This window comes from Falco rusticolus, chromosome 13 (genome assembly GCF_015220075.1).
Source record: "Falco rusticolus isolate bFalRus1 chromosome 13, bFalRus1.pri, whole genome shotgun sequence".
In the NCBI taxonomy this organism is placed as follows: Eukaryota; Metazoa; Chordata; class Aves; order Falconiformes; family Falconidae; genus Falco; species Falco rusticolus.
In genome coordinates, this window is record NC_051199.1 from 10628455 (window position 1) to 10654044 (window position 25590).

At 42.4% G+C, this 25590-nt stretch overlaps 1 protein-coding gene across 3 annotated transcripts; it reads right to left on the bottom strand.

The window, feature by feature from the left end:
• Positions 1-1508: 1508 nt before the first annotated feature.
• Positions 1509-25590, bottom strand: SERPINE2 (serpin family E member 2). 3 transcript variants are annotated; one of them, XM_037407324.1, is made up of 10 exons: positions 25473-25590; positions 11548-11824; positions 10242-10361; positions 8832-9059; positions 7579-7776; positions 4903-5101; positions 4664-4764; positions 3591-3677; positions 2977-3060; positions 1509-2174 (listed from the first exon to the last, which is right to left on the bottom strand). In XM_037407324.1, the coding sequence occupies exons 2-10, from the start codon at positions 11801-11803 to the stop codon at positions 2137-2139; spliced, it is 1311 nt and encodes a 436-aa protein (XP_037263221.1). In that variant the 5' UTR covers positions 11804-11824; positions 25473-25590; the 3' UTR covers positions 1509-2136. The 3 variants fall into 3 exon arrangements, with proteins under 3 accessions (XP_037263221.1, XP_037263222.1, XP_037263223.1); XM_037407325.1 differs by lacking the exon at positions 25473-25590 and adding an exon at positions 22923-23071 and having other exon boundaries at positions 11548-11822; XM_037407326.1 differs by lacking the exon at positions 10242-10361 and having other exon boundaries at positions 1683-2174.

The window sequence follows — 25590 nt, forward strand, 5'->3', positions numbered from 1 at the left end:
CCCAGTAGTCACCTCTCACACACATCATGCCTTCTAAAGTCCAGCTCAGGTCCTAGCTATATAGTTTGAGGCAATGCCTCTATTTCTGCAGAGCCATACCCCAAGCTAGATGCAAGACAAACCAATGCAAGTGGCACTGTCATTGTACAGTACTCTACCAATTCTGTTATTACTTTTGCTCCTTACCTTCGTGAGATGCAAGAAATTGAAGGCAAGCCTGGCTACACTAGCCAGGACAGCTTTCCTGCTCAGCAACAGAATCTTTGGTTACATCAGTCACACTTTGGAGTTTTTTGGGTTTGTTTTCTTTTGTTTTTCCTGCCTGCATAGCTCATTTTCTCTTCAATGAGACAGGAAGAAAAGTGCATCATGCTGGTTTCTTCATTCACCTCTTTGGAGTCAAGGGCAGGAGACCTAGCCCTTTGTATACAGCATCACAAGAAAGCATGCAGCAGGAGCACTTCTCTCCTAGCTTTGGAGGATTTGGTGGCAGGCAGCAAATCCATCCCATAAAAGACAGCTAGAGAGATTTATTCTTCTTGACATGTTTGCAGTAAGAGGCACCAACAGCTAAGAGTCAGACATTCTTCCCATAGAATAAAGAGCTTTTCTGCTACTCCTGTCCCCCTTACTAAGTTAGCACCTGTCCATCACATACTGTGGCAGTACATTATGAGATCTCATCCTGTGTTTTGTACTGGGTTAGGACTGGCCATCCATGACACATTCAGGCAGTTTTCTGCTGGAAGTATTTTCACTTCATTTTGTATTCTTACCTGACAAAGAAGCTCAGTGCTTCCTCACCTTCCAGCTTATGGATATGCATGCGACAGTCATCTACTTACACCAGGGCAGTCTGTGAGACACTGCAGGAAATTCTCCCCACAACCCACCATTAGCCAGCCTCCTCTCACTTCCAGTGTGCCCTTAAGTGAAGCAGCTAATATCAAAGACTTACCTTCCCCATCCAAACCCCTTGGTTGCCACAGGAGCAGTACAACAAGCTTGCAAACAAAGAACCGTCTGTGACAAGCCAAAGGGCTTTTTACTCCTTGCCTTTTGAAGAGTTTTACACTCAGGGGAGTTCTGCAAGGACCTGAAGAAATACAAATGTGCACATAATCTATACCCACAGGGAGCAGGAGGAAAGGCCCCTAAGGTGCACTGAGATGTCCTCACATGGCAATTTTAGCAGTAACTTGGGCACAGCAAATACAAGGAGTTTGCTCTTCAGATACTGAGCCTACAGATAATTCATCTACAGAATGGCTTCAGCAGAAAAGGAAATCAGCCACAGGCAGTAAAAAAAACCCTGCCACAAAAAACCAAACAACCCCAACACACCAAACAAACAACCTACACAAAGTCACCCTGAAAAAACCCCACACAACAAAACTCACAAAACAACGCTCCTTTCACCTTCCTTGGAAGGAAGGCTCAGACAAGTACTTCACAGGGCTCTGGACCCAAATACCCATTGGCACATGCACATCCATGAGCCACAATACTGACTGTTCATAATGCACTTTTATTTTTTCCTTTGTACAAAAACAAATATAAAATTTAAATCCAATAGAAAGTGTATACTAGCAATGACAAGTTTACATTACAATAAGACAGACAATGCGATGTGTATCGAACACCACATTAGTTTTAAAACTCTCAGTGATACATGCACTATATAAAAATTGCTAGAACTTTAATCTATTTCTACCAAGAATATCCAGGTACCAAGATACTCAAGAACAAAAAGTAGTCTTGATAAGTGGTATTACAAAAGTTAGACTTTCCACACACAAGAAACCAACATTAATAGAAACATCTATCATTCTGTTAAAATCCTCTCACAAAAGCCATACGTAAAATTCTTAGTAGATACAGAAAAAGCTCAAAAGTTTGTTAGCATAGGTAACCATTCAGTAGTTTAGAGAATCTTTTAGACATTTTGAAGAAATACCGTAGTTTTCAATCTGTATTTTCCCCCCAAAGCCAGAACTACATCGACTCCCGTTTCAAAACCTAGTCAGCAGTTAAAACTAGCTCTTGAGTGAAGTCAAAGAGTAGCGTACAAAATATTTAACAGAACTGGGGTGTGTCACAGGAGTGTTTACTTCTTGAAGAAAGTCTTTTCCACATTCAAGGTTTGTTTATTTGTCCCATAAACAAGATTGTGCCTGAGGGATGAAATGAAAACAAGGATTACCACAGTCTGTAAATACTGTTCTTTCACGGAAAAGTTTAACAAAGTCACACAGCACAGCTGAGCTACCTCATCACAGTCTCGTCTAGCCTCCCTCAAGTCTGTGAGCCCAGGGAAGCGTATGTTTGGATAGGTGGCCAGCTCATATTTCTAGAGACACACAGTTCTGTTGATGCTCTGTGGAGCCTCAGGATGGGGACAGCTGCCAGGAGCCTACTCTTCCCCTAGTGCTGGCAGCTGCATCTTGTTCCTTACTAACTAGTAGTATCATCCACACATCACTGCAAGAAGCGGAAGAGTTACTCAAAGTAACTGGGACAGCTCTGCTCTTTGAGAGTCAACCCATAGCGATCATGGTTTCTTTGCCTGAACACTGACTTCTGTTCACAACAGGCTGGTGTAACACCCTAGATCCCTGAAGCCCCTATTCTAGCCTTTGCCCTAGCACTATATTACTGTCCATCAGAAAGCTGGATCCTATTCACCAATGCACTCAGTTATTTCCTCTCCATTCAGGAAAACTATGACTATTACAGACTGTTCTTTTGTACCCATGAACCTGCCATGCTTATTTCTGTTAACTTGGCAGCCAATATTTATGTTTTTTTCCTGTTCTGAATTGTATTCCAAGTAAAATAACCCAGTATTAAAGGCATAAAAAAATACTTGCAGAATTTTTTTAAGGCAATAGTTACTCAGTAGCTCCAGACTTTTGTTCCTATTGCATAGCTGATACCCAACTTCTAAGCCAAAAAGTACATACAAATGCTCCTTACCTGTAGGATTGTGCCGGATGAAAAAGACAAATGGCCTATCTACTATGAACCAAGGAGGGGATGACCTGGCTATTAAAATTGCAGCTTGCAGGAAAGAGAAGGTTTAGAAGTTAGAGAAACAAGTAACAACACATTATATATTCTGTCAAAGTGAGGTTTCCTAGTGTTTACTAGAAGCTTGCACAGGTAGAGATAAAATGCCTAAAACCCTCCAACCTGGACATTTAAAGCCACACAGGTCACATGTTATTCTTATAGGAACCGTATTAAAAGACACAACACAAAGCCCACAGAAAGCTGGAAGGAAGGTTGTCACCCAGAGGATGTGGTAGCTTAGTCCTCTTTGCCACCTTGCCAGGACATTACATTGGTGGCCAAACCATTAGTGATCAGAAGACACTTCTCTAAAAAGTAAGCCTGTTTACATTTCTTAGAGTATATCAATAGTCTGATCAGTATTGGCAAGTTGGGATTTTCTGAGGAATTGCCTAAAAAAATCAACGGATCTCAAGTCAGAGCACATTCACATAATGGTCTCAAAGTGGGCTATCTTCACTTAGTGGTATAGCCTTATACAGTTTTCCTGCGTCTGAGTTATCGGTACAGTTGCTTACTTGTTGCTGCAGAAGCTTTGGTTCCATCTTCACTAACTTCAATTTTTGTCTTTTGCAGAACATGAGATACGTGAAGACCTTCTGTTCCTGAAAAACCAAACAAAACCAGCACTTTCAGTAAAGCTAGCTGCAAGAGTCCCGACGTACACCGTGGCTAGTAGCCATTCTAGCATGGCTCAGAATAATAAAGCTACTGCAATCCTGCCGAAATCCTGAAGCTGCAGCAAAAAAAACACTGCTAGTAATACCTTTGAATACAATCATTTTTTGTAATTACAAAAAAATAGAGAACAACATCTTACTCCTCTGCATTTACTAGGTTTTCTTATTTGATGGTTTAAGTTAAAATTAAAAATGCAAGTGGACTTTTAATTAGCATATTTTTTCAGTCATTTGTTTACTTGAATTCCATTTATCTCAGCATCATGGGAGAAAAAAGCACTAGCAAGACACCTTGCTGTCAATGAAACAGGAATTTGTTTTCAAATTAAACCAGCACGAAGCAGGGTTTTTTTGTTAGATCTCTCTGTAGAAGCTCATCAGGAGTTTAATGGAAGCAGAGAATAGAAGTAAAATGGCATTTTAGAGCCATGAGTTCAAAAAAGTGTACACTTTGTTTTCAGACTATTTACAGCTCTGTGTTGGTTCAGCTCCTTAGACTGGGAATTTAGTCCTTGAGCTTTCCTACAGTTCAAGAAAGTCACCAAACATACTTGAGGGAGAAGTTAAATACTGCAGTTGCAGCGTTTATTACGCTCTAAAGTACAGTATTGTTAGAAGTCCTGCCATAGATTTTAGACAATGCTTGAGACCCTCAGGTTGTAACAACAAGTCTTATGAAGCTGACCAACATGATTTATTGCTTTAATGCAAGACAAGGGGAAAAAAGCCACTGCAGAGTTCAACAGAAGCAAGCAGCCATGCTTGGCTGGCTACAAAATAGAACTTAGCTCCAATGTCATGGTAACACTTATCCAAGACAAAACCAATAACTGCACTGGTAAAAACAGCACTTTATTCAGTGCCAGAAACTATCAACAAGGACCACTATGGATTCCAAAAAAATAACTTACTTGTTATTTTTGCAAAGTTTGCCTTTGACTGGTCAAACATATCTGTAATACCAAGTGCTTTCAGAGGGTCCTTTAAGTCTGTTTCTGCTACTGCTGTAAATCTGTTGGAACACACAAAAAACCACATCAGTATCACAAAGGAAAGTTATCTTAAGCACTCTTGCTTCTATATCAGAAAAGATATGTATATGATCCCCAAAACATTCCCTGAAAGAGAAATTGGTTATGTTAATACTTACTTGGGTAAAATAACCTGCACTCTTTTTGCTACCATGGTGGTCATCCAGCTTCCTATGGTTTTTGTGCTGATGTGGGGAATGATAGCAGAGAGTGGCGTTGTGCTTTCAGTAGGCAGAGCAATCAACATGCTTATCATTTCACCATGGTATGGCAACTCAATGATATTGTACCACAGCTCATTTGGAGTACTTGTAGTGCCTAAAAAAATAAGCAAAGCTGATGAGCCATCATTTTGGTTTTTTTTTTTTTATAGCCTCAAATTTCTATTCTACCTTCCGATACCTACTGCTATAACAGTCTGTTATGAAAGCTCTGCCCACGTATTAGAACTGACTCTAAAAAGTCAAGACTGCCTAGCAGGAAGGCAGGCAACACTTCTAACTGTATGGGCTCTGTACAGACGCTAGTTTGACAAAAAGCAAAGACAGGATGACACCATGAAGCAAATACTCATTTGAGTTTGACACACATACTGCTTCCCAAGCAAACCTCATCTGCCCGGAGTGGCAAGCCAGCTATGTCAGAAATGACAAGGTCTGTAAATCAGCTCTCCTTCAGATACCAACTGTTCCAGAACCAACTGAGCACTGAGAAACAAAAAGAAGCAACAAACCCCAGACCATCTTTCCAAACTGAAGAGAACTAGTAGAGAAGATCTTTTTCCTCTAGGAGTTATTGGAAGAGCTCCTGCTTGTAGTAGTCTGTTGCATTTACTTCATTTTCTTGCTTAATAAGGATCTCGTTAGGAAGCAGTCTTCAGCCCTTCAAGGTAGTGGAGAGCAGCCACTTTGAGGCAGTGCAGGAGGCCAGTTAGATGAGAAGGATAGCAATGTCTCCAAGAGTTACAGCAAGTGCTGGGAAGACTGTCTTTGAGCAACCCTCTCCTCCAAGCTCCCTTTGCTTACTGTGGGATTTCTGGTACATGACTGGGAAGAATTATAGGAGCTTCAAGTGAAAACTTGTCAGTTTAACTACAGACAGGGTTTCTGGGAGAGTTTTTGGATAGCAATAAGATCTTATTATCTTTCCACTTTCTTCATGTAAGCCTGCACTTGTCAGCCCAGGCTGACAAATCAACATCTTCATTAGGAATTTAATTTTGTTGCCAGCACCATGCAACCTGCCTTGACTGAGCTCATATTGCTAGAAAACTGGCAACATTGCACTTTTTTTACAGTAATCGTGTCAGGCCTGGTAGTTTGATTGTTTCTTTTTATTATGACAGTAGTTCTCAGAGAAGGGCCTACAGATCAAAATACTGGTTGCATAAGTCAGCTACAGGACAGTAACAAAAGGCAAACTATCCAACACTAAAGTACCCTGATGTGCTGCAAACTACTATTGTTACTACCATGGCATATCAAACAGGATGGGAGTTCATCTTCACAGTCAACTGATGGGATTTAAGATGCTTAAGCTTTTACAGACCCATTTGCAAGCGTTAATAAGATAGAAGTCCTGCATTAAGAAATCCTGAGATACCCAACCTAAAATGAGCCTTAACTCAGCCATATTTCTCTTGTTCCTTTCTAGCCTAAATAGCTTTTCTAGCTTAAACACAGGCCAACATAGTGCTGACCCAGCATTAGAATCCAAAGCCAAAAGCCTTTAAGATAATAGTCTTGCCAAAGCCTGTCTTAAGCTATGAACTTCTTTCAAACTCTACAGATTAGTATATGCTGCCATAGGCTTCCCCACCTCGCCCAGCTAATGCTTCCAGCTATTATCTCAAAGTATTACATTATATCTGCTTTAATACATGGGTTTGAGACAGTGTTACAGCTGTTTACTTTCAACACAAGTCTATAGTATTAGTTGAGCACTATTGACAGTAAAATTAAGCATTTAAAAGCACAGCGGGTCTTTGTTTTTTGACTTACAAGAAGTTGTATTCTCAGCCCTATTTTTCAGGCTGTGTTTAGCACGTATGGAAGCAAGTTCCAGGCAGCACTGCTCTATTCTTGGAAGGATGCAAGAGAAAACGTCCTTTTATCACAGCTTCAATCTTTGACCAATAAAATCCCCACAGGGCTGCAATGCTGAAGTGCTGAAGCACACTGTCAGTCACATCCAGCCGCCTATGTCAGCTCTGAGAGTCTCTGATGGAAGTCTGGCTGAACCTGCTGAACTTCTTTTCACTAGTGACTCAATTTAAATTTGAAGAGCAGCTTCACACCTTGAGAGATATAGCCAACATGCTAACCCCGTGCTTCTCTGGCTCCCACAGGACTACAGACAGTGCAAGTCCTGCTTCTTTATTATACAGTAAACTACAGATTGATTCGACTTCAATCTTTCTTTCATACACAGATCACCAGATAAACCTCAGGGTTCTGTTCCTGTTGGCAGTTTTCCTTTATTCTCACCTCTTAAAAAAAATAAGGATTTCTTCTTACTGCAAACTTCTCAGTTTGAGTACTTCAGATTTTCCTTTTTAAAGGACAACAGGGTAAGGCAAGTACTTTGACAGAGTATTCAGCTTTAAGCAACTGTTAAATACCTTGCACAGCAAGCTCATCTATACCTCAGCAGTATGAGATACTTCAACACAAACCCTCCTACATCAGCTGGAATAAGCAATACCATTAAACCACATGTACAGCAAACTTGTTTCAGTTGGAAGAAAAAGAAAATTTTATAATCATTTTGATAGTAGTGGGAGTTACCGAGCTTACCACAGCGGAAGATAGATAACTGGGACAGCATAGGAACTTGGTAGGTCTTCCCATCAGCTCCATAAAATGGACGTTTCTTTGTATTTTCAGGTCTAAATCGTGATTTCCATAAGCCCTTGAAATACACAGCGTTTACTAGAACCAGTCTGGTCAAACTGCCATCAATATCATCTGGAGCTACAACCTGATCAATCATACCTAGAAGAAAAAGAAAGTCTGAGTATTTGCTGTCAACACTGGACAACTGCTCTTTAAGAACCTGAAGCACATACTATTTTAGGCCTCTAGATTTGTTAGGGTGCCAACTCCTCACAGGGCAACACATATAAGGTTCATAAAGCCAGCTGTATTCTTTGTCAAAAAGTAAACCTTTAGGATAATTAGAAAGCAAGTATACCTTGCTAATCAATAGGCTGATGTTGTAACTAACAGGGCCTTACACTTTTCAGCAGGTGAGCATATCGAAGACTATGTTACAGCAGTAACAGTTTCAGATGAAGCACTTCCCCATTCACACACTGCTTGCAACATTGCTATGCAAAACTGGTGATATGGTAGAGAAAGAATTTTGACTGCCCCATTTCACAAATACACAAATACCACATCCAACATCATTAACATACTCCTCACATCCAGGAGGCACCGGTTTTAACATGTAGTTCACCTAGACTATGAATATGTTGTAAAACATGATCTCTGGCTTTAGCATATGTAAAGCTTGACAACTAGATGCCAAGAGACTCTAACCAGGAGGAATTCTGTCACAGCAGGGTTAATTAACAATCTTCTATTAAACATGACTCCCAAGAACATTGCCATACCTTGTAAGGGTTTAGGGCAGCAAGAGCAAAAATTGAACTGCTCTACAGCTTTCCATGAGTCTGATTTACTGAGTCAAATGTCTGACTTGCTTGAAAGCACATTTATGTTTGAGAAAGCACAGCCCCAGGAGAACTCTGCTTGGATTTCTCACCAGTTGTATGAAGGCAAAGAGCAGTAGAAGCAACTCTGATACCATGGGCAGATGGACACACAAACTATGTACAATCCTCAAGGCCACTAGACAGGCACACCTGTTGGGGCAGTGAGACTGCCCATTCCTGCTCACCAGTTCTAAAACATTACACTAATGCCAGCTTAAAGACTGTTTTCAGCTGCAATAGAGCTTTTTCTACCTCCCCATCTTTCCATGCGAGTCTGAGATGTTTCGGACACCACCCTGCCACACGCAGAAAGCACTTGCCAATACTCACCCCTCGTTTCATTTTTCACCCACTGGTTGATGGAATCGCATGCTGCATTTGGGTCTTCAAAGTCCACACTCTTGACACTGCACTGAAACACCTCTTTGTTCCTTGTAACAAAAGGCACTTCCATTTTAAAGCCACTCTTTGCAAACACTGCATTAGCAATTGTAACAATGTCTTTATTCTTTTTTGAGACTATGAGCCTGTTTATCTTCTTTAACGCTTTACCAACTCCTAGTTGGAAAGAACAGCAAGTTTAATTTAGAATAAGATGATGAACAAACAGTTAGCTTATATGCAACTATTAATTACATGAAAGGTCAGACATTAAGCGCTAGACTAGAAAAGGAGACCAAAGCAGGCATTCTGAGAGGCCTTCCAAAATACCCATTTCTGATATCTCATCTGAAGCACACTACTGTTTCCCAGCGAAAAGACAACCTTCACTGTTATGCCAGCTGTCCCTCTAGCTGCCTGCTCGGAATGCTACAGACAGGCTGGGGATAATACCAAGGTTCAAGTCTTACTGCAGAGCTACTTAACCACACTCTCCCATAGAACAGACTGTTCTGAAGTGTATTTTGTATCATATATGCCCAGGTCACCTGCCATTTCTGTGACTGTGACAAAGTCCAGGGCTCAGCCTGCTCACTCAGACCCAACAGCTCTGCAAGATTATACAGGTGGTCTTGAACCTCAGAGTGCAAAGCAAAAGTTGTTTTCTCATCATCTTTCCTTCCCGTTTACTGGAAAATAAAGGAAGCCTTACTCGAACCTCATAAATCTTGGCAGCCTTAGGTTCCTTAAAGACTAGGCCCTGGCCTAAATTAGCTACAAGCAGGAATCAATCCCTTAACACATGAGCTTGCCTTTAAAAAACAGAAAAAAAGGGAAAACAGTAGGTACCAGTGCTTACAGTCAAGATCCTTAGGACCTGAAAGCAGCTCATATTGAGTGCTTGCTAGCTCCTTCACCGTATCTGAGAGAAGGTATATGGCAGCACAGAAGAACTGCTATGTTCACCATAGCCAGTTCTTCCCGTTGTTACAGCTTATGAATGAGTGCTTGTCTACACAGGAAAGCTATCGCCAGGCAGGCAACTTCATGTTCAACCATTACACTGAACAGGATCCCTGGGTGGCTGGTTTTGTAGCAGTTATTGATGGGCTCCCTCTGTTTCCCAGTAAAATTTAAGCAGAAACATTTCCAGACTGCTTCCTTATGTAGACAAACTTGAAATCAGAGAGATATGAAGTGAATAAATTAATTCAGAGTTATTCTCTTAGCTGCATATAAGAAAAAGCCTCAGATGGCTTTGCTGTTTCACATATCATGAATGCTTTAGCAGTACTATTTGTATAAGTTTCTATATGTTCACTCTCCAGTATTATGGAGAAATTATTTTGGAGAACATACCATAACAGAGGTTCTCAAACTGTATTCTGTGGACCACTGGTGGTCCACGGAGCACTTGCTGGTGGTCCGGGGAGAGCTGGCTGGTCTCATGATGCTGGCTCTCCTCTTTGCTTCCTGCTGCTAAATTGCATTAAAAGACAGCTAAAGATAAATTAAATGTTTTTCAACCGTTACCTTTCCAAAGAAGCAGTTGCTATAGTTGCCAAAGGGAATGTAAGGCAATAATTAACAAAAGTAGAGGAGATCTGTGCAAAGAGATAGGTAGCATCCCATGACAAGTCTCTGTAAGAAGGTACTGGCTACCTTTTAAGGAGTTTGAGAACCTCTGTGTCTTACAGTTAGGATCAGAAAGCCTGCAGGCCAAATAGAACCAGTTGGTATATCGCTTCAAGATTTTTGCAAGTATTTATATTTTGAGTATTCAAATGCTCCTAAAGTTGATTATCCCATGAAGAGATTTCAATCTACAACACTTAGATCTTAAGCTGACAAATCGTTTTGCTGTACTTCAAACCCAGAACCAAAACAGCAAAGCAAATGAAGACAGGATGTGTTACATGACAATACTGCTCAAGATTTAAACGTGCACTTACCTCTTGGAAGGTTTCCTATTCCTGGAAGTAAGGCAGAATGCTGGCACTAAGATGTTAAGTCTTGCTGGCAAACATTCACAGAAATACTCAGCATGCAAAGTAAAGCAGCAAGAACCTTCAGCCTACACCCTCTCGAGGGGCAGACATCGGCAGAGGAATATAAATACAGATGCATGCAGTGTCAGGCACAGAGACAACCAGAAACGGCTGTTTCAAGAAGAGGGCACTACAAGAACTACAGATTCAGGGATCCTGACAGCAGAAACACAAATGAACAAAGCTGAAGAACATCAAAGTGGAAGTATCAATCGTATGGTTAGAGTTTGCATCACTTTCAACATGAGGTAATGTGATCTGTTATGAGTGGCACATTAAGGGCTGTTCAGCACAGCCTCAAACGGGGTACTGCAACCTTCCCGCATCATGCTGGCACTGGCCTGCCATCCACACTGTTCTGGAAAATCAGTTTTGCAAGGATGAAGGCAGTCCTAGCCAGGGCCCTGAAGTCATAAACAAAGCTGCTTATAAGCCAGTTCAAGTATATGCACACATCAATATTAAAATCGCCAATTAATTTCAAGTGTGACCATTTTGTGCTTTGGTAAACAGAGTTAATTGGTTTATGATGCAATCTACCACACTTTGAAAGCCATCTCAAAACAGCATGAGGATTCTGACAAAACACACCCAAAACCACCTTAGGAATCACTGACCATTTACACTGTATCTCATCATAGTTGTCAGCTGCTTCTTTGTCTTGCCATCAGCACCCAGCTGCAACACCCCCAGGACTGATGCAATCCCATGAGGAGAAACAACAACATTGTCCTGAGGCTTAGCTTTCACTATCTGATTGAAGACCTGGATTCCAACATCAGAGCTAAGTTCCTCCAAAGGATAAAAACTGAACTGGGAACATACAGATGTTAAAGTCCCAAGAACAAAGAGAAGTGGGAAGTGCCTGTTCATGATTTCTGGTTGGAGCTACCTGTAAGAGAACAAGAGGGGAAAGTTAAGTCAGCTTTCACAAGTACAGCATTTTTATTTTCAGCCTAAATTCTTGTGTAGGACTCGCCTGGCCTTTAGGTAAACATGCTCCACACACCATTCACAGAGCTCTGGCAACAGGACCCACAGCTGCATTTTACTGCTACCAGTATTTTAGGTCTAGGGGTTTCCAGAAGCAGAGATAACCATGAAATAGCCAGATATCATTGACTATGTAACAGGACAAAAGCCACCAAGTTGGGAGACTACCTCCCACCATATACAAGTTCAGTTTTATGTTTCAGTTAATTGGCGTCTTGGCATTCTATTTGAACTGCCCTTTAGGATAAATTAGCACTAAGAGCCTTATGATATGGTCCTCGCCCACTAAAGTGTGATGTACAGTACATCTGATAGATCATTTTCTGCAGTGAACAGAAGCATGTATACATATGCAAACAGACCTTCTGTTGTGGGAATTTACACCTGTCTAGAATAATAAGAGTTAGCTGCATAACTGGCATTTTCCATAACAGGAATAGAGAAAGACTTTTAGATTTTTAAAATGCAAAGTTTGTTTTGGATTTTAGCCTGTACTTTTCCATTTAAGAAAATTCAGCAGCTAATAAATGCAGAAGGAAATTCACATTCAAAAATGGGCCAATCTATAGATCCAACACCTAACAGAATTCAGTATCATTACACCCATGACCTCGTAGGAACTGAGGCACATGCAGCACCAACGGTTGTCCAGGACATCTCAACAACTGATTAGACAATCAAGCCCAAATCTTACGCACTGGGTGCTGTAACTACTAGGCTGTATTTCTTCTTCATGGACGTGTGTTCAAAACCCTTTTTTGTGAGTGCAAACAGGTACTTAGAGGAACAGTCATGCAATAAAATCCTATTTCACAAAATTAGGTTCCCAGCTCACTTTTGAAAGGTTCAATCACAACATTTTTGTTTTAAGAAGTTTCAGTTGCACAGTTCAAGAGTCCTGACTTCGCTTTCCAGACCAACCGAGCCAACTCTGGTGCTCCAAGAGCACACTTCAGCATTAGTCTCTCAAACATACTGATGAGTCAACTAGTTCCCTAGCTCAGTGCAGTCTAACCAGGCTGCAGACAGTATACCACTGATGAAAATGCAGTTTGCATACCACACAAAAAACCAGAAATAGGTGTTTCCTTCCCTTGAGCCCTCTGCTCAGCACCACACACTTGCTTTTCTGGCTCTAGCAGCCTGAGCCAGAGGCCAGCACAGAGGCAGCGTTCAGGTGGGCAGAGCCTTTCAGCTGAGGCATTATTCCCAGCCACCTCCCACTCCCACAAAAGGGTGTCCCGCGCCAAGGAGCTCTGCCATCGCTCAGCCTACCTACGCTGGGAGTTCAAACCGTGCCGCAGTACTTGATTATCAGAAAACCAGCTGGTGTTTGTGCAGATTCACGTAATCTTTATAGCATGTACTTTGACTTGAAAGTAACAGATACAGCATTTCTACTTTCTTCTGTGCCATTTCAGGGGACAGAACTGGCTTAGTCAGTTTGCCATTGCAGCACAGAATAAACCAAATGCTGAACATGAAACAGCGCAGGAGTTGAGGCATCTTCCTCCCCCCAACCCAACTGTTAATATAGCTGTGACCTGAGGAACCTGTCAGACTAATTTAAGTTATGCAAGAAAAAGTGAAAACGCTGTCCTACAAAGCAGTTTAACAGCACACCCACTAATTAAGTCTTTCCCATCAACCTACTAATCCCTCAAGCAGTTCTGGAGTCACTGGAGTACAATTCCTTCCGAAGGTGCTCCATACCAGCCATCAACTGGCACTACTCAAGCTCAGCCGGAGAACGAGACTGGCTGTGGCCAGCTGCAGTGGAGCCCTGCTGGAGCAAAACCCAAATGCCACCTCAGCCCCTGAAGCAGGTTACACAAATCACTTCCTACATCTGTCCTGCAGCCCACACTGCCTACAGCGGGAAGCGGTTGCGTGCAAGACCAGCAGCCTAACAGGGAAAGTGAACTTGCACTTTTAAAATAAAAAATGTTAAGGATATTCCTATTTGTTTTGATACTAGCATGAAATCAATCTCTAGTTCTGTTCTTAGGGGGAAGGCTTTGCTCTCTCCCAGGCAGCAGCTCTACACGGATGGCAATGCTGCCTTGCAGGAGGCAAGTATGACTTGCCACCCCACAAAAAGCTAGGTTTTAGGTTTAAGAGTTTTCTTTGGTGGCATGGTGACCATGTCTCCTCCCTACCCAGAGATGCAAGGGGCAGTTTAAACAAAAATTCTTAATCACAATATTAATCAGACTTCTACCTTTACCTAGTAACTTGGCCAAAAAAACCCCAAACTACAAAGCCCCACAACTACTAGAGATTTAGTAAATGTGATTACAGGGAAGAAGTTAATGCTGGTGCAATACAGCCTGTCTGACATAGTGATGGGACCACGAATAGTGACAGGCAACAACCACCAAGCGCACAATTTGAGCTGTAATTTGAAAACCTTGCTTTTGAGACAGCTCCATCTGATCCAGCCAGCAACCCAGAAGAGTTCAGGCTCTTTTGAGTGCATCCACCCTTGACTTATTACATTGCCAGAAGTGTATTATGAGACAGGAGTGACACTTCTATGAAACCAAATAAAGCAATGTTTCATTGTCATTTATGTACTACTGCATCTGCACAAGCTTAATTGAAGTCAGATATTTCTCCTTCTGCCTCTACCACAATATATTGCAAGTCCCAAGTTTTCTACTTCACTGGTGAAGGCCCCTGCCAAACTCAGGGTGACAGCTACCAGCAGCCTTGTATTTTCCCTATGACACATGCGTGAAGTCTTGTCAAAACAACCCAACTGCTCCCAAGGCCACTGCTACAGGATTTTAGTTTTGTTTTTTTTTGTTTCAGGGAAAAAACTACTACCTGCTGCACCTGATTTCCCCAGAGGTCTCCCCCATGCTTGCCTAACCTCTCCTCCTGCTGCACCATTAAGGCAAGCTGGTCTCCATTTTGGAGCACAATCTCTACCAGACACCTGCTCAGTAAGTGAAACAAGGTTGTGCAGTGCTTTGACCACAGGGAGAAAAAAGTAAAAATGCTTTTCAGCATTAGAGCAGTCACTTTTTGGCCCTGCCATGCCCACTGCACAGCTTAACCACTTAACTGAGAAGCCAATTTCATCTTCGAGCAGAACTGGCATTCACATTATTAATGCTTCTGTATTTCAGAATATCCAGCCTCTATGCAGTTCAGTAACAAGAAGTACATTTGCATATCCTGAAAGAAAGAGCCAAAGTAGAGTACAAGGAGAAAAAAAATCCAAAAGGATGTAGGATGGAAAACAGTTGACCTGCTATACAGAATAGCAACACTCTTTCAACAAGCTTTCATAATGCTTAGGCTAAAAAACATCGTGATGGTTAAATTTCAATCTAATGCTTCAGAAAGCCAAACAAAAAACACAAGCCAGGCATTTCTTTGCCTATGATCTTTATATTTTTTCACAAAGTTAACTGAGAAGGAGGAAGGTGTATAGGCAAATTAATTTACATAAATGTGGGCTTTTGAAAGATGCTGGTCTAAAAAAAATAATCCCTCTTCAAGGTAGGCTGTCTGCTTCTTAGATTGAGAACTAATAGGAAGGACAGCATCCCACAACTTAAAATTCTAAATAGAAAATGGAAATACTGACAGAGAAATGCACCTAGAGTAATAAAACCAAAAAAAATTAAATTTGCTACGCAAATCTAGTTCCTAACACTAACACTTCTGAACAAAACAGATGACAGTATCATGTATTCAGCTGCATTAGGAATACCTTGTCTACAGCGAGCATACTGAGACCTCCATTCGTCCATCTGCCCTGCTGAACAGCGCCATACCAAGTCCTGTACACCATGCTAAATTAGTAGTTACTACCCGTGTCCAACTGCAGAGCCCAGTTTAAGCTGCTGCATATTTTGAGACAGTTAGTCCAGCCAGAGAGCTCTGGGGAAGGCAGGAGAGGAGCACCACAGCATGTCTTATCTGTGCTGGTAGTTTTGTGTTGTTTCATGACAGATGACGAAATGTCTTCAGGCTACCAATCTCCAGATGACCTCAGCCTCTAGAGTGTTGCAAACACTAGTCCTCATACATGCTAGGCAGCTACTCAACTCGCACTAGGCTCAGCTAATCAGATCACCCACATAATGCATAGTTAAGTTTTTGGCTGAAGTTATGGAAGTATTTATGTCAACAAAAAGGACACAATGCTTTTGGCCTGCATTTACAGAATGCTCAGTACATAGTTACATTAATATGGACTGTTTGATCTGGGTCTAGAAAGGCATTTGGTGGAGCAGGGAAAAGTCAAGTCTTCAGCCCCAGGCACAAAAAGCTGCTGAGCATGGAGATTCTCCTACAGCAAAGCACTAGCTTAGGAAAGACTGTTTTGAGAGAGCCAGACTGAGCTGCTGCACTTTTCCCAAGAGGAAGAGAAGTTAGTTTGGTTCAGAGACAGAGGCAAAACCATAAGATAAAAAAATATCCAACTTCAAAATGCAAGGCAGAGAAAAGACCCGTCTCAGAGAGACTGAAGACCACTTTGAGGAAATTGAGGAAGAAATAGTTCACTGTATATAGATTTTGATATCTGCACCCACTGCACTAATATGTTAGTATTCTGAGGCACCTCTAAGTGTTTATTTTGAAACCTGACTTCAACAGCAATAAGGTATAAAGCAAAAGGCTCATTCTTACAGCTGCAAGATTGATTCTGCAATTTCTTTAAAGATGTATCAAGCATAAGGAAGTTTAGACACCAGACTTCACTTCTGCAAATAGCTGTAACTGAAAGAGCAGCAGGCACAGTTGAACAGAGTAAAACTGAAAAGCAGTGTTGCAGCATTGCTGGTCTTGCTGTATTGAGCCAAAAAAACTCAGAGCCCCTGAACCCACATGGCAGGCACTGGGCAGCCTCTATGCCCGGAGAAACTCTGCCTGGAACAAACATTCAGGGACTTCTCAAAGCTTGAGATGTTGATGTTTCCCCGTCAGTGCCATCTGTGCTACTAATTTTAAAGTCTTAACTTCAACTGACATGCAAGCTCAAAGAAAGCAGTTTCACTTCAGGCATTTAACTAACTCTCTCCAGCAGGACTGAATAAATACTCAACCAGACTTGTTAACAGTCATTTAAGGAGCCGGCTGAGCACACAGCAATTGTTTCTCCAAAGCAATGAGACCACTCTAGTTGCAATGGGAAGGTCACATGCTGGGTCTTGTTTTTCAGATGATGCACACTTGGCAGTACATTAAAACACTCAAGCCCATTGGTAGGCTTCTCTCCCCATCACAGGTGTTCACAACTCCCCTTCTGCCTAAGCTTCTTATATCCTAAAGCCTTCAGCATCCTCTCCTACCATGTCACTTGGCCTCTGCTACATCTAAACATGATTTTGGGTTTGGTCTGAATGCAGGTGAGTTCAGAAGTGACTTCTTCCACAAGACAGAGCTGGGAAATATTTTGTTTTCCTCTGGGTTTTCTGGTACATCCTGAATGTTGGCTCTTCCCTTTTATCTAATAACTTGTTTCCAGTGCTTTCTGCTTTAAAGTAGTAAAGAAAAACCCCACAGTCACAAAAATAAAAGCCACATTGTATCAACATGTGATGTCACATGAAAAATATCTAACAACAAAAGATTTTTATTACTCAATACCTTGAAGGTTTAGTACATGCAGAGCGTCACTAAGGATGATTGCTAGCTTTTAAACACTGTTAAACAGCTCAGTACTCAGAGCTCTGAAGAGGGGTAAGCTACTGTCAATATGTGCACAATTTCTGTTTATCTCAGAGATAAGCTGGAAGGTTTTTTTAGAAAAAGCATTTTGTATGTTAAGATACTGGTCTGACCTCAGGCACTACAGCCAACGTTCCAACGTTACCATACAAAAAACCTGGTACCAGTTCTGAGGCTTTCCTCTCACCCTTAATCTTTTCACTATTTCCAATTCTCTCTCTTTTGTTAGTGCATTTGTGTTTGTTTCAAGATGGACTGCCTCCATCTGGAATGCCTCCTTTTCACTGTGTCCAACCAGCCTCCCCTGCCAAGGGGGAATTTCCCAGCAGAGCATCAGCTTGTAGAACTGGCTGGCCCCAGATAGGAACCATCTCTTTGTCCAAGCACAGTTCCCACATGAGCAGAAAGTTAGAATTTAGTGCTTCTATATGAAGAATCCTGACCACCACTTTTTGGGGGGTTCCATTTAGCATGAAGGACAGAGAGACAAGCTCCATTTAAACTTACTGTAGCTTCACAACTAGAGTTTTCAGTTCACAAGCCGGACTGGTTTTCTCTCTCCAGCATTTGGTGGTTGCACATGGTGGTTCACTACATGTGAAATTGGTCCTTGTAAAGTTGACCAGAGACAGCTTTTAATTTCACCACTCAATTGTAACCATACAACTACACAAGCACTGTTTAGAGTTGCAAGAACACAGATAGGCATTTATTTATCCTTTGCTTTTACTTACATCTCTCATTTATATATAATTTCAAGAGACAACTTTAGCTCTGCTTCATGAAGCAAATACAGTTTGCTGCAATGACAGGGCAGGGGGCTTACAGAGAGTTCTAGGGCTTTACAGTTCTACCACCATTTTCAAGTTTTATCTGTGTTTGTTCATTACAGTAGGCTCAACAACTATAGTTAAGTTTTCCATGTGTTATTTACTCCTGTATTTAAAGCAGTTTCCACAGCCTTCTTCCTCTAAGATCTATTATCAAGTCTCACAATATCAGGAAGATTAAAGAAAATTGTATTTTTAATTTACTGGTGCCCCTTTATTAAATAAGTGGGTTTGTTGATTACAAGTTCTTTATGCAATGTGGTTATTTTAACATAATGAAGAAACAGCATGGGACAGTCAGCCCATCATGACTAATGCTGCAGAACCAGTTTCCCAAAAAGATGCAGCACAGTGGTGTTTCACAACACAGCAGTGAAGCTATACCCTCTTGCTCTCAATTCACCCCTGTGAAGGGAACAATGGTTCAATGATTAAAGCATTTTCTTAAAACGTAGCAGCAGGTCCATAACCTGCTCCCATTTTAAGTTTTTGTGGAAGAAAAGCCTCATGGAGCCACAGCTCCCACATTTACTGTACATTAACAATGCTCACTATGCAAGTACAGGCTCATTAAGAAACAACAGCAAACCTACAGGACTGCAAGCTCCCATTAATGAGGTACAGGGTATTAACTCTTTGGTAATGGGCTGCTTAAGCACAGATTTATGAATTAATTTCACAAGGTGCTGGACTAACACCAGCTGGTGTCTTAGGTACTTTACCATCACATTTACCTTAACCCTCACTTCTCCTGTAGTATTTGACCCTCTTTCTTCCCTAAAGAATATTAAAGGGAAATCCAGTACACTTACTCATTCCCACCTGTTGCAGGACACAACTGACACCAGGACTGTTGCACCTCTACACCCCTGCAGAGCAAAAACTTGCTGCTCTTCTCCCAGGGTAAATTTTAATCCGCTGGCCAGCAACACATGCCCCATCTCCTGCACGTACCAGGCTGAAAGAGTAGAAGCAGCCCTGTTGAGATGGCCACTTGGAGACTGCATGGAGACCTGTACTTGATGTTCAGTCTGCTCCAAGAACTTCCCAGTACATATCCTTCTTCTAGAAGGGTTAAGCTACTGTTAGCTGTAACACTCAGACCTAGAGAACTGTCAAGCAAAGAAAAAAAATATGTTTGTAAAAAATAATGAAAGCTAGAAGACATGGAATTGAGTCCTCAAACCAATAGTCAAAGCTTTACTGAAATTTTCACAAGGCACATGAGCTGCTGCAGAGGAGAAAACAGATGACTGTTTGCCTTTAGATTTTACACCTTTTTTGTTTAGTTTACAAAAGAAGTACTTTTATTTCCTATTTGATAACACCCTATGAAGTCCAGTTCCTACCATTCCACACCTTATGGTTTGGTCTGGGCTACCAGCACAACTGAAAATTGAGTTTTCTATGTAGTAGTAACATTTTTGTACTTCTAGGAAGCTAAGAGATGGCAGAACTTATCAGCCCCATGATACCTAACCAAAGCCTATGCTGGCTTTGGTTAGAGATACCCAACTGATAACAAGTAAGAGACAGGCTCTCAGTCTTCCAAGTAGCCTTGAAGAAACCCCACTTAATGAAATTAATTCAGTACTACTAAGTTTTCACTTATTCTTCCTCCTACAAGAGGTAAGAGTATGGTAATAACAGTGTTGACAGTTCTGTAAAAGTTAGAGTTATTTGATACACTCATTTCACTATAAAAATAAGCTGGAACAACTCCAGTATTCTCTGTTAATAATAAGAGCTTTTATAAGGACTTGTACTTACTTACAGAAACTCATTGATATCTAAAGACCTTAAATTTAAAAGCATTTGTAACTAGGATCTGCTACCATCTGACAAAATACTGGGGGAGATCAGGAACACTGTTCTAACCATTTACTGCACTTGTGGTTTGAGATCTGCAGATAGGTGACTAGCCTTTTATTTAGCAATCATACTGTACAACGTTAACAAACAACTGCTTCCTAATTGCAAGTAAGTTTAGAAACCCCGTTCTTGTCTGAAATACTAGGCAAGAAGCATAGCTCTTAGTGTAATGTAGTCAAGGATTAAAGTTGTTGAAGATGAAAAAAGCATATTGATTTTCTGCCTCCAGGACAGCACCACTGAAAGACTTAAGCTCACATATATATATTCATTTTCCAGTGGAGTCCTCAACCATTTCAGAACTAGTTTAAAGGGTACCCAAGAAGGATATTTACATTTTTTCTTTACAGCATACAGATTACTTATGTTCATCTCTCCCTGCCCCTGCTAATGTCAGAAGCAGAACCAGTCAACTACAAAAGCATCCAAAGTCACAGAAGCTGTAAGGATGTAGGAATTGCGCCCAGGAAGAATGCGGGAATCAAGCACTGTGCTGGGTACCTAACTGTACACTCTCAGACACCTCCTCAGTCATCTGCAAGACTATTTACGTTAACCAGTTAACAAGAGAATTAACAGCTCTTTAGAAGACCTGTATTTAAGAAAATATACTCTTTTCATTAACCTGAGTTCACTTCCGATTAATCCCACCGACTTTACTTTCCAGGTTTCTGGAAAGGCAAGACCTAAATTTCCATGGAAAAAAGGGACAACTGAGTATGAACTACGCACAAGAATCCTGCAAGAGCAGGTCATGACCTGGTATATTCAGCCATCTGATTCAGTTCAGATTGAAAGTTTGCAGGCTGAGCTGTGAGCTGCGTTGGCTGAGAAGCCTCCGCACAGTCCATCGCTATTTCTGTAACGCAGATGACGAACCTCAGAGGAAGCAGGCAATTAGCTGGGAAAGCAGCCTCTTCAGCTGAGCTGCCAGAGCAGCTGGAGGCCTCAAGCCCACTCCATTGCTGAGAAAGCTCCATGAACTACTTCTGGAACAGGAAGGTATACAGCCAGAGAGAAACATATAGCCAACAGATAAATCCACCAACTTCTAAGCAGGATTTTTAGATTGCTTAAAGATGTAAAGTAAGAAGATACCAGAATGGAAGAAGAGTTCAAGAAACATCCAATTCTCCTCTTGCTTTTGTATCTGTAACCTGTCAGAGCCAACAACAGAGACTGCTCCTCCCCTATTAAAACAAAACAAGCAGCCTCAAAAACAACTCAAAACCTTTGGTCAGCAGAAGCTTGCAGTTCAGACCAGGTGACACAGCCATCTCTGAAACAGCAAGGACCATCACTAAATACCAGAACATGCCCTTTTGCAGGAATGGGTGTTTAAAGTTCAAATTATTTAATAACAAGAACAGCATTTAAGAAGAAAACAAAGCTTGGTCAAAGCTATGTATTAATTCACATTCATCAGCTACAATCTGCATCTCAGCTGGACTAACAGAGCTAAAGTGTACCAGCATTTCTCAGCACTACTGCTGGAAACCCCAATGTGGCTTAGAATTGTAGCTTAGAGTCTGTTGACAACTAATATTGCTCAAAAAGAAAGTTTCCACCTGCGTGCTGAGGCCGCTACATACACAGCCTTGAGCGGGGGTCTTCAGTTCAGAGCCTGCTGGTAGTCAGTCTTGATGTCTTCTATAATTGCTCTCAAGGTCCCAAGATACTAAAAAGTTCAGAGCCACTGCTTCTAAAGCCCAGCAAGAGAACAGGAGAATGCCTGAAGCACATGGTTTTTTCATCATGTTGCCGAGTATGGCCAGCAAGACAGATTCCCACCATGGGGAGATCAATCCACAACATGAACATGCTTTCATAAATATGCCACAAAGTGGTTTAAGTATCAGGCCCCAGCATGAGTCATCTCCTGATTTCAGCCTGGAAATGCAAGCAGAAGCATGTTTCTGGCTATTAAAGGTGAACACCAGACCACAGGCAAGATACAGTAGCTGCCAAAACTCATGCGTTTCCACAGACACTGCTCAAGAAGAGGTGTTAAAGGACAGATAAAGCATTTCAGTTTGCATATAAGTGTATTTCAAGGTCATGACAAACAGCTCATGAAACTATGGCTCATACTAGCATCGCCACTGAAGTTGCTCCATCCTCTTCCTGTCCCTGATCACCAGCTTCAGCAGTGATCTCCTCTATGCTTACAGAAGCATTCATGTAGTTGAGTACTGAACTAGATCCTAGTACTAGCAAGGAGACAGGAGAAAGCAGAACACAGGACAGCTCTTTTCCACAGCATGCCGGCCTAAATGTTTGTGTAGCTACAGCTGTAGAATGCTACTACCTTTATTTTCATCTTTCTGGTCTCCTCCCACCCCCTCATTTTAACCACTGTAGAGGAGACACACCTGAACATGTACATGGTTGTACATATTCACCTTTCCCATTTCCATACACCAAAGCCATTTACTTAAAATTTTATATTTTCATAGTTCTAACTTACGCTGTCAATCTTTAAATTCATAAGTAGGAGATTAGCTACTCCATGTTACCTGCTCTCCAAAGCTAGAGCAAGGCAGTATTTTGTATCACTCCGCTTATTTAAAGGTTAGTTATGGTTAGTATAGGAATTGCATGGTACTTACAGGCTAACACTTTGCTGTTTAACGTGATTTGTAAGTTATGTCACAGGCAATTAGGAAGATGCCCAGAGGCACACAAAGATGACTGCATCAAGCAACACTTTACAGATTAGTGATGATTAATCCATCTTTCCTGTCTTCCCATGTATAAAACCTTTGACCCTACAAAAATAGTAGAATCCAGTTAACAGACCAACTAACTGGAAGCGTTTTGATGATTAGGCTGGATTTCCCCCTAATTAATATTACAAAAGCATACTGTCTCATGCATGCTCATGATTAAGCAATCCAAGCGGTCTAGACAACCGTAACTCCAACTTCCAAGAAAAACCTTCTACTGAGCCTCAGCTTTGTCAAGCATGAACACAGCAGTTGCCCAGCAAGTATTAAAAGCTGCAACCGGCTGCACAAGCCAGGTAGATATGGAGTCCACCACCACCACCACAGAACTCTCTAGCCAGAGGTCCCGCTGAACTGTTCCCTTACTATAGATGAATGCAATTTATATGTGTCTCCATTTTAATTCCTAGCAATACGGTGAGGTGGTTATTTTTATATACATACAGTTCAATCTAGGCTAAAAATGCCTAGTTCAACTTAACTGGGCTCGCTGCTTGATGTCTTTCTGTCTAGCAGTATGCCATTAAGAAGCTTTAGGACTGGAACACACTTCTGGCTGTGCAATTTAGAGACCCACACTAAAAGTCTCCGCATGCCACTAAGACATGCTATTCTCCTGGTTGTCAATGACAACACCAAACAGAAGCTTCAACACTTCTGTGTACACCTTGAAACAGAATCCACTGCAGATCCCTGTTGCTTTCTTTTTTGTACTGACATGAGGTGGTATCACCTCCCACGTGAGGGACACTGAGCTATACAGACAGTTGTCTATCGTGATGGCCATGTCACCGTCCAAAGCAAAGATGAGTTTTTATAACATCCTGATACCTAGGCAGCAGATGCAAGGCTGATGTCCAGAAAAACAGCTTTTCAGCATCTTAAGAGCAGCGACAACATTTGCTGACAGATTGCCTGATGAACAATTTGTCCATAATTGTAAAGAAGCTGTGGACTAGCATTCATTACTCAAAGTTTACTCCTGTGCCAATCAGCTGCTATTCTCACAGGTTTAATCACACCCCATAAAGTGCTAGAACTCCAAGCTAGCACATCTTGTATGTATTTGAATCAATCTACCTAATCACTCTGCCTTTTTATTTGCATTGGTCTTCACCTCACACACTTAAAAGATTTATCTGATCACTCAGCAGGCATGCAGCTGGTTTTCACTTTGCTGTTGGTTTTCTGCAGCTTGTCCCCTTTTTCAAAGCTACACTAACAGCACAGCTGCTCACACCTACGTATGTTTCCTGAATAGTCCCTACAAAACCAGGCTTCTAATGAGTTCCCGTGGACAGCAAGGGGTAAGATGTTACTAAACATTCACACAAGAGAAAGTGAAGGGAGAAGTCATTTTTTCAGCGCAGTGAAAAACACAATAATCAGTCCACCAGGTTTCTCTTCCAGGAAGTTGCCCAAGAATGCAGTTAAAACCACAGAAACCAAACCGCGTTTCAGAACCATACGCAGGCATGAAAAATAGGAAGAGAAACAAAAATCACACTGAGGCCTCTAAGCCATAAACTGGTACTCCCGAGTTTTAAGGGAAATCTGACATCTCGGCACCTATTTGCTTGCACAATGGCATCTCCAGAGGTTTTATTTCTCTGTGCAGCTCCTCCCACACTGCACACCCTTGAACATAATTTTAACCAGGAGTGTCTCTCCCAGGCTCACTCCGTATTTCCCAGTCCTCCCAGCACTCCGCAAACGAAGCATGCTCCCACGTATCCAGAAGGGAGCCAGGAGTTTTAGCTGACCACTTCTCTGCTCCAACACACGATTTGATGGCACCAACACTACCCAAACGCTGTTTCAGTTAGAGAATACACGCACCCTTTCCTCCCCGAACCGCAATGGCTGTGAATACGTCTCTCCCGTTTCTCTGTTACTCAATACAGAAAATCTTAGTTAAGTCAATTTTTTTTTCACTACAAGCAAAGCAAGCTCCGTCTAGCACCAGCAAAGTGAGCAACTTCCAGCTCCCAAGCTCTTGCGACGAGGCCGGTGCCAGGGAGGTGCCGCCGCGGGGTCGGTGGCAGCGGCGAGCGGCGCCCCCCGCCCGGCCCGGCACAGCGCGGGGCTCCCGGCCCGCACACCGCTTCCCGGGGGGCAAACACAACCACCCCCTCGCTTGCCGAAAAAAGCCACCGGCAAGAAAAAACTCGCCACGCCAGAAGCACCCACGCAGCCGGCGCCGGGAGGCTGGCGGGAGCAGGCAGCAGGCACAGCACCCGGGGGCCCGCCGGCACCCGCGTACCGCCCGGCCCGGCCCCCGCCGCCACCGGGTTGTCAGCAACGAAACTTCGGCTCCCGTCCGCCCGCCCGCCGCCCCGACCCCCCTTCTCCTCCGGGCGCCGAGCGGCTGCGCCGGGCACCACCGCCGCCCCCGCGGCACGGCGCCGTGGCCAGCCGGCCCCCGCTCACCATCCCCTCGGCGGCTCTCGGCCCGGTTCCACCGCGGCAGCCGCTGCGCTGCACGCGCCGCTCGGCCAGAACGCGGCGGGCGCCCGTTGTTTATAGGGCCCGCGGCCCGGCCGCCCCGCCC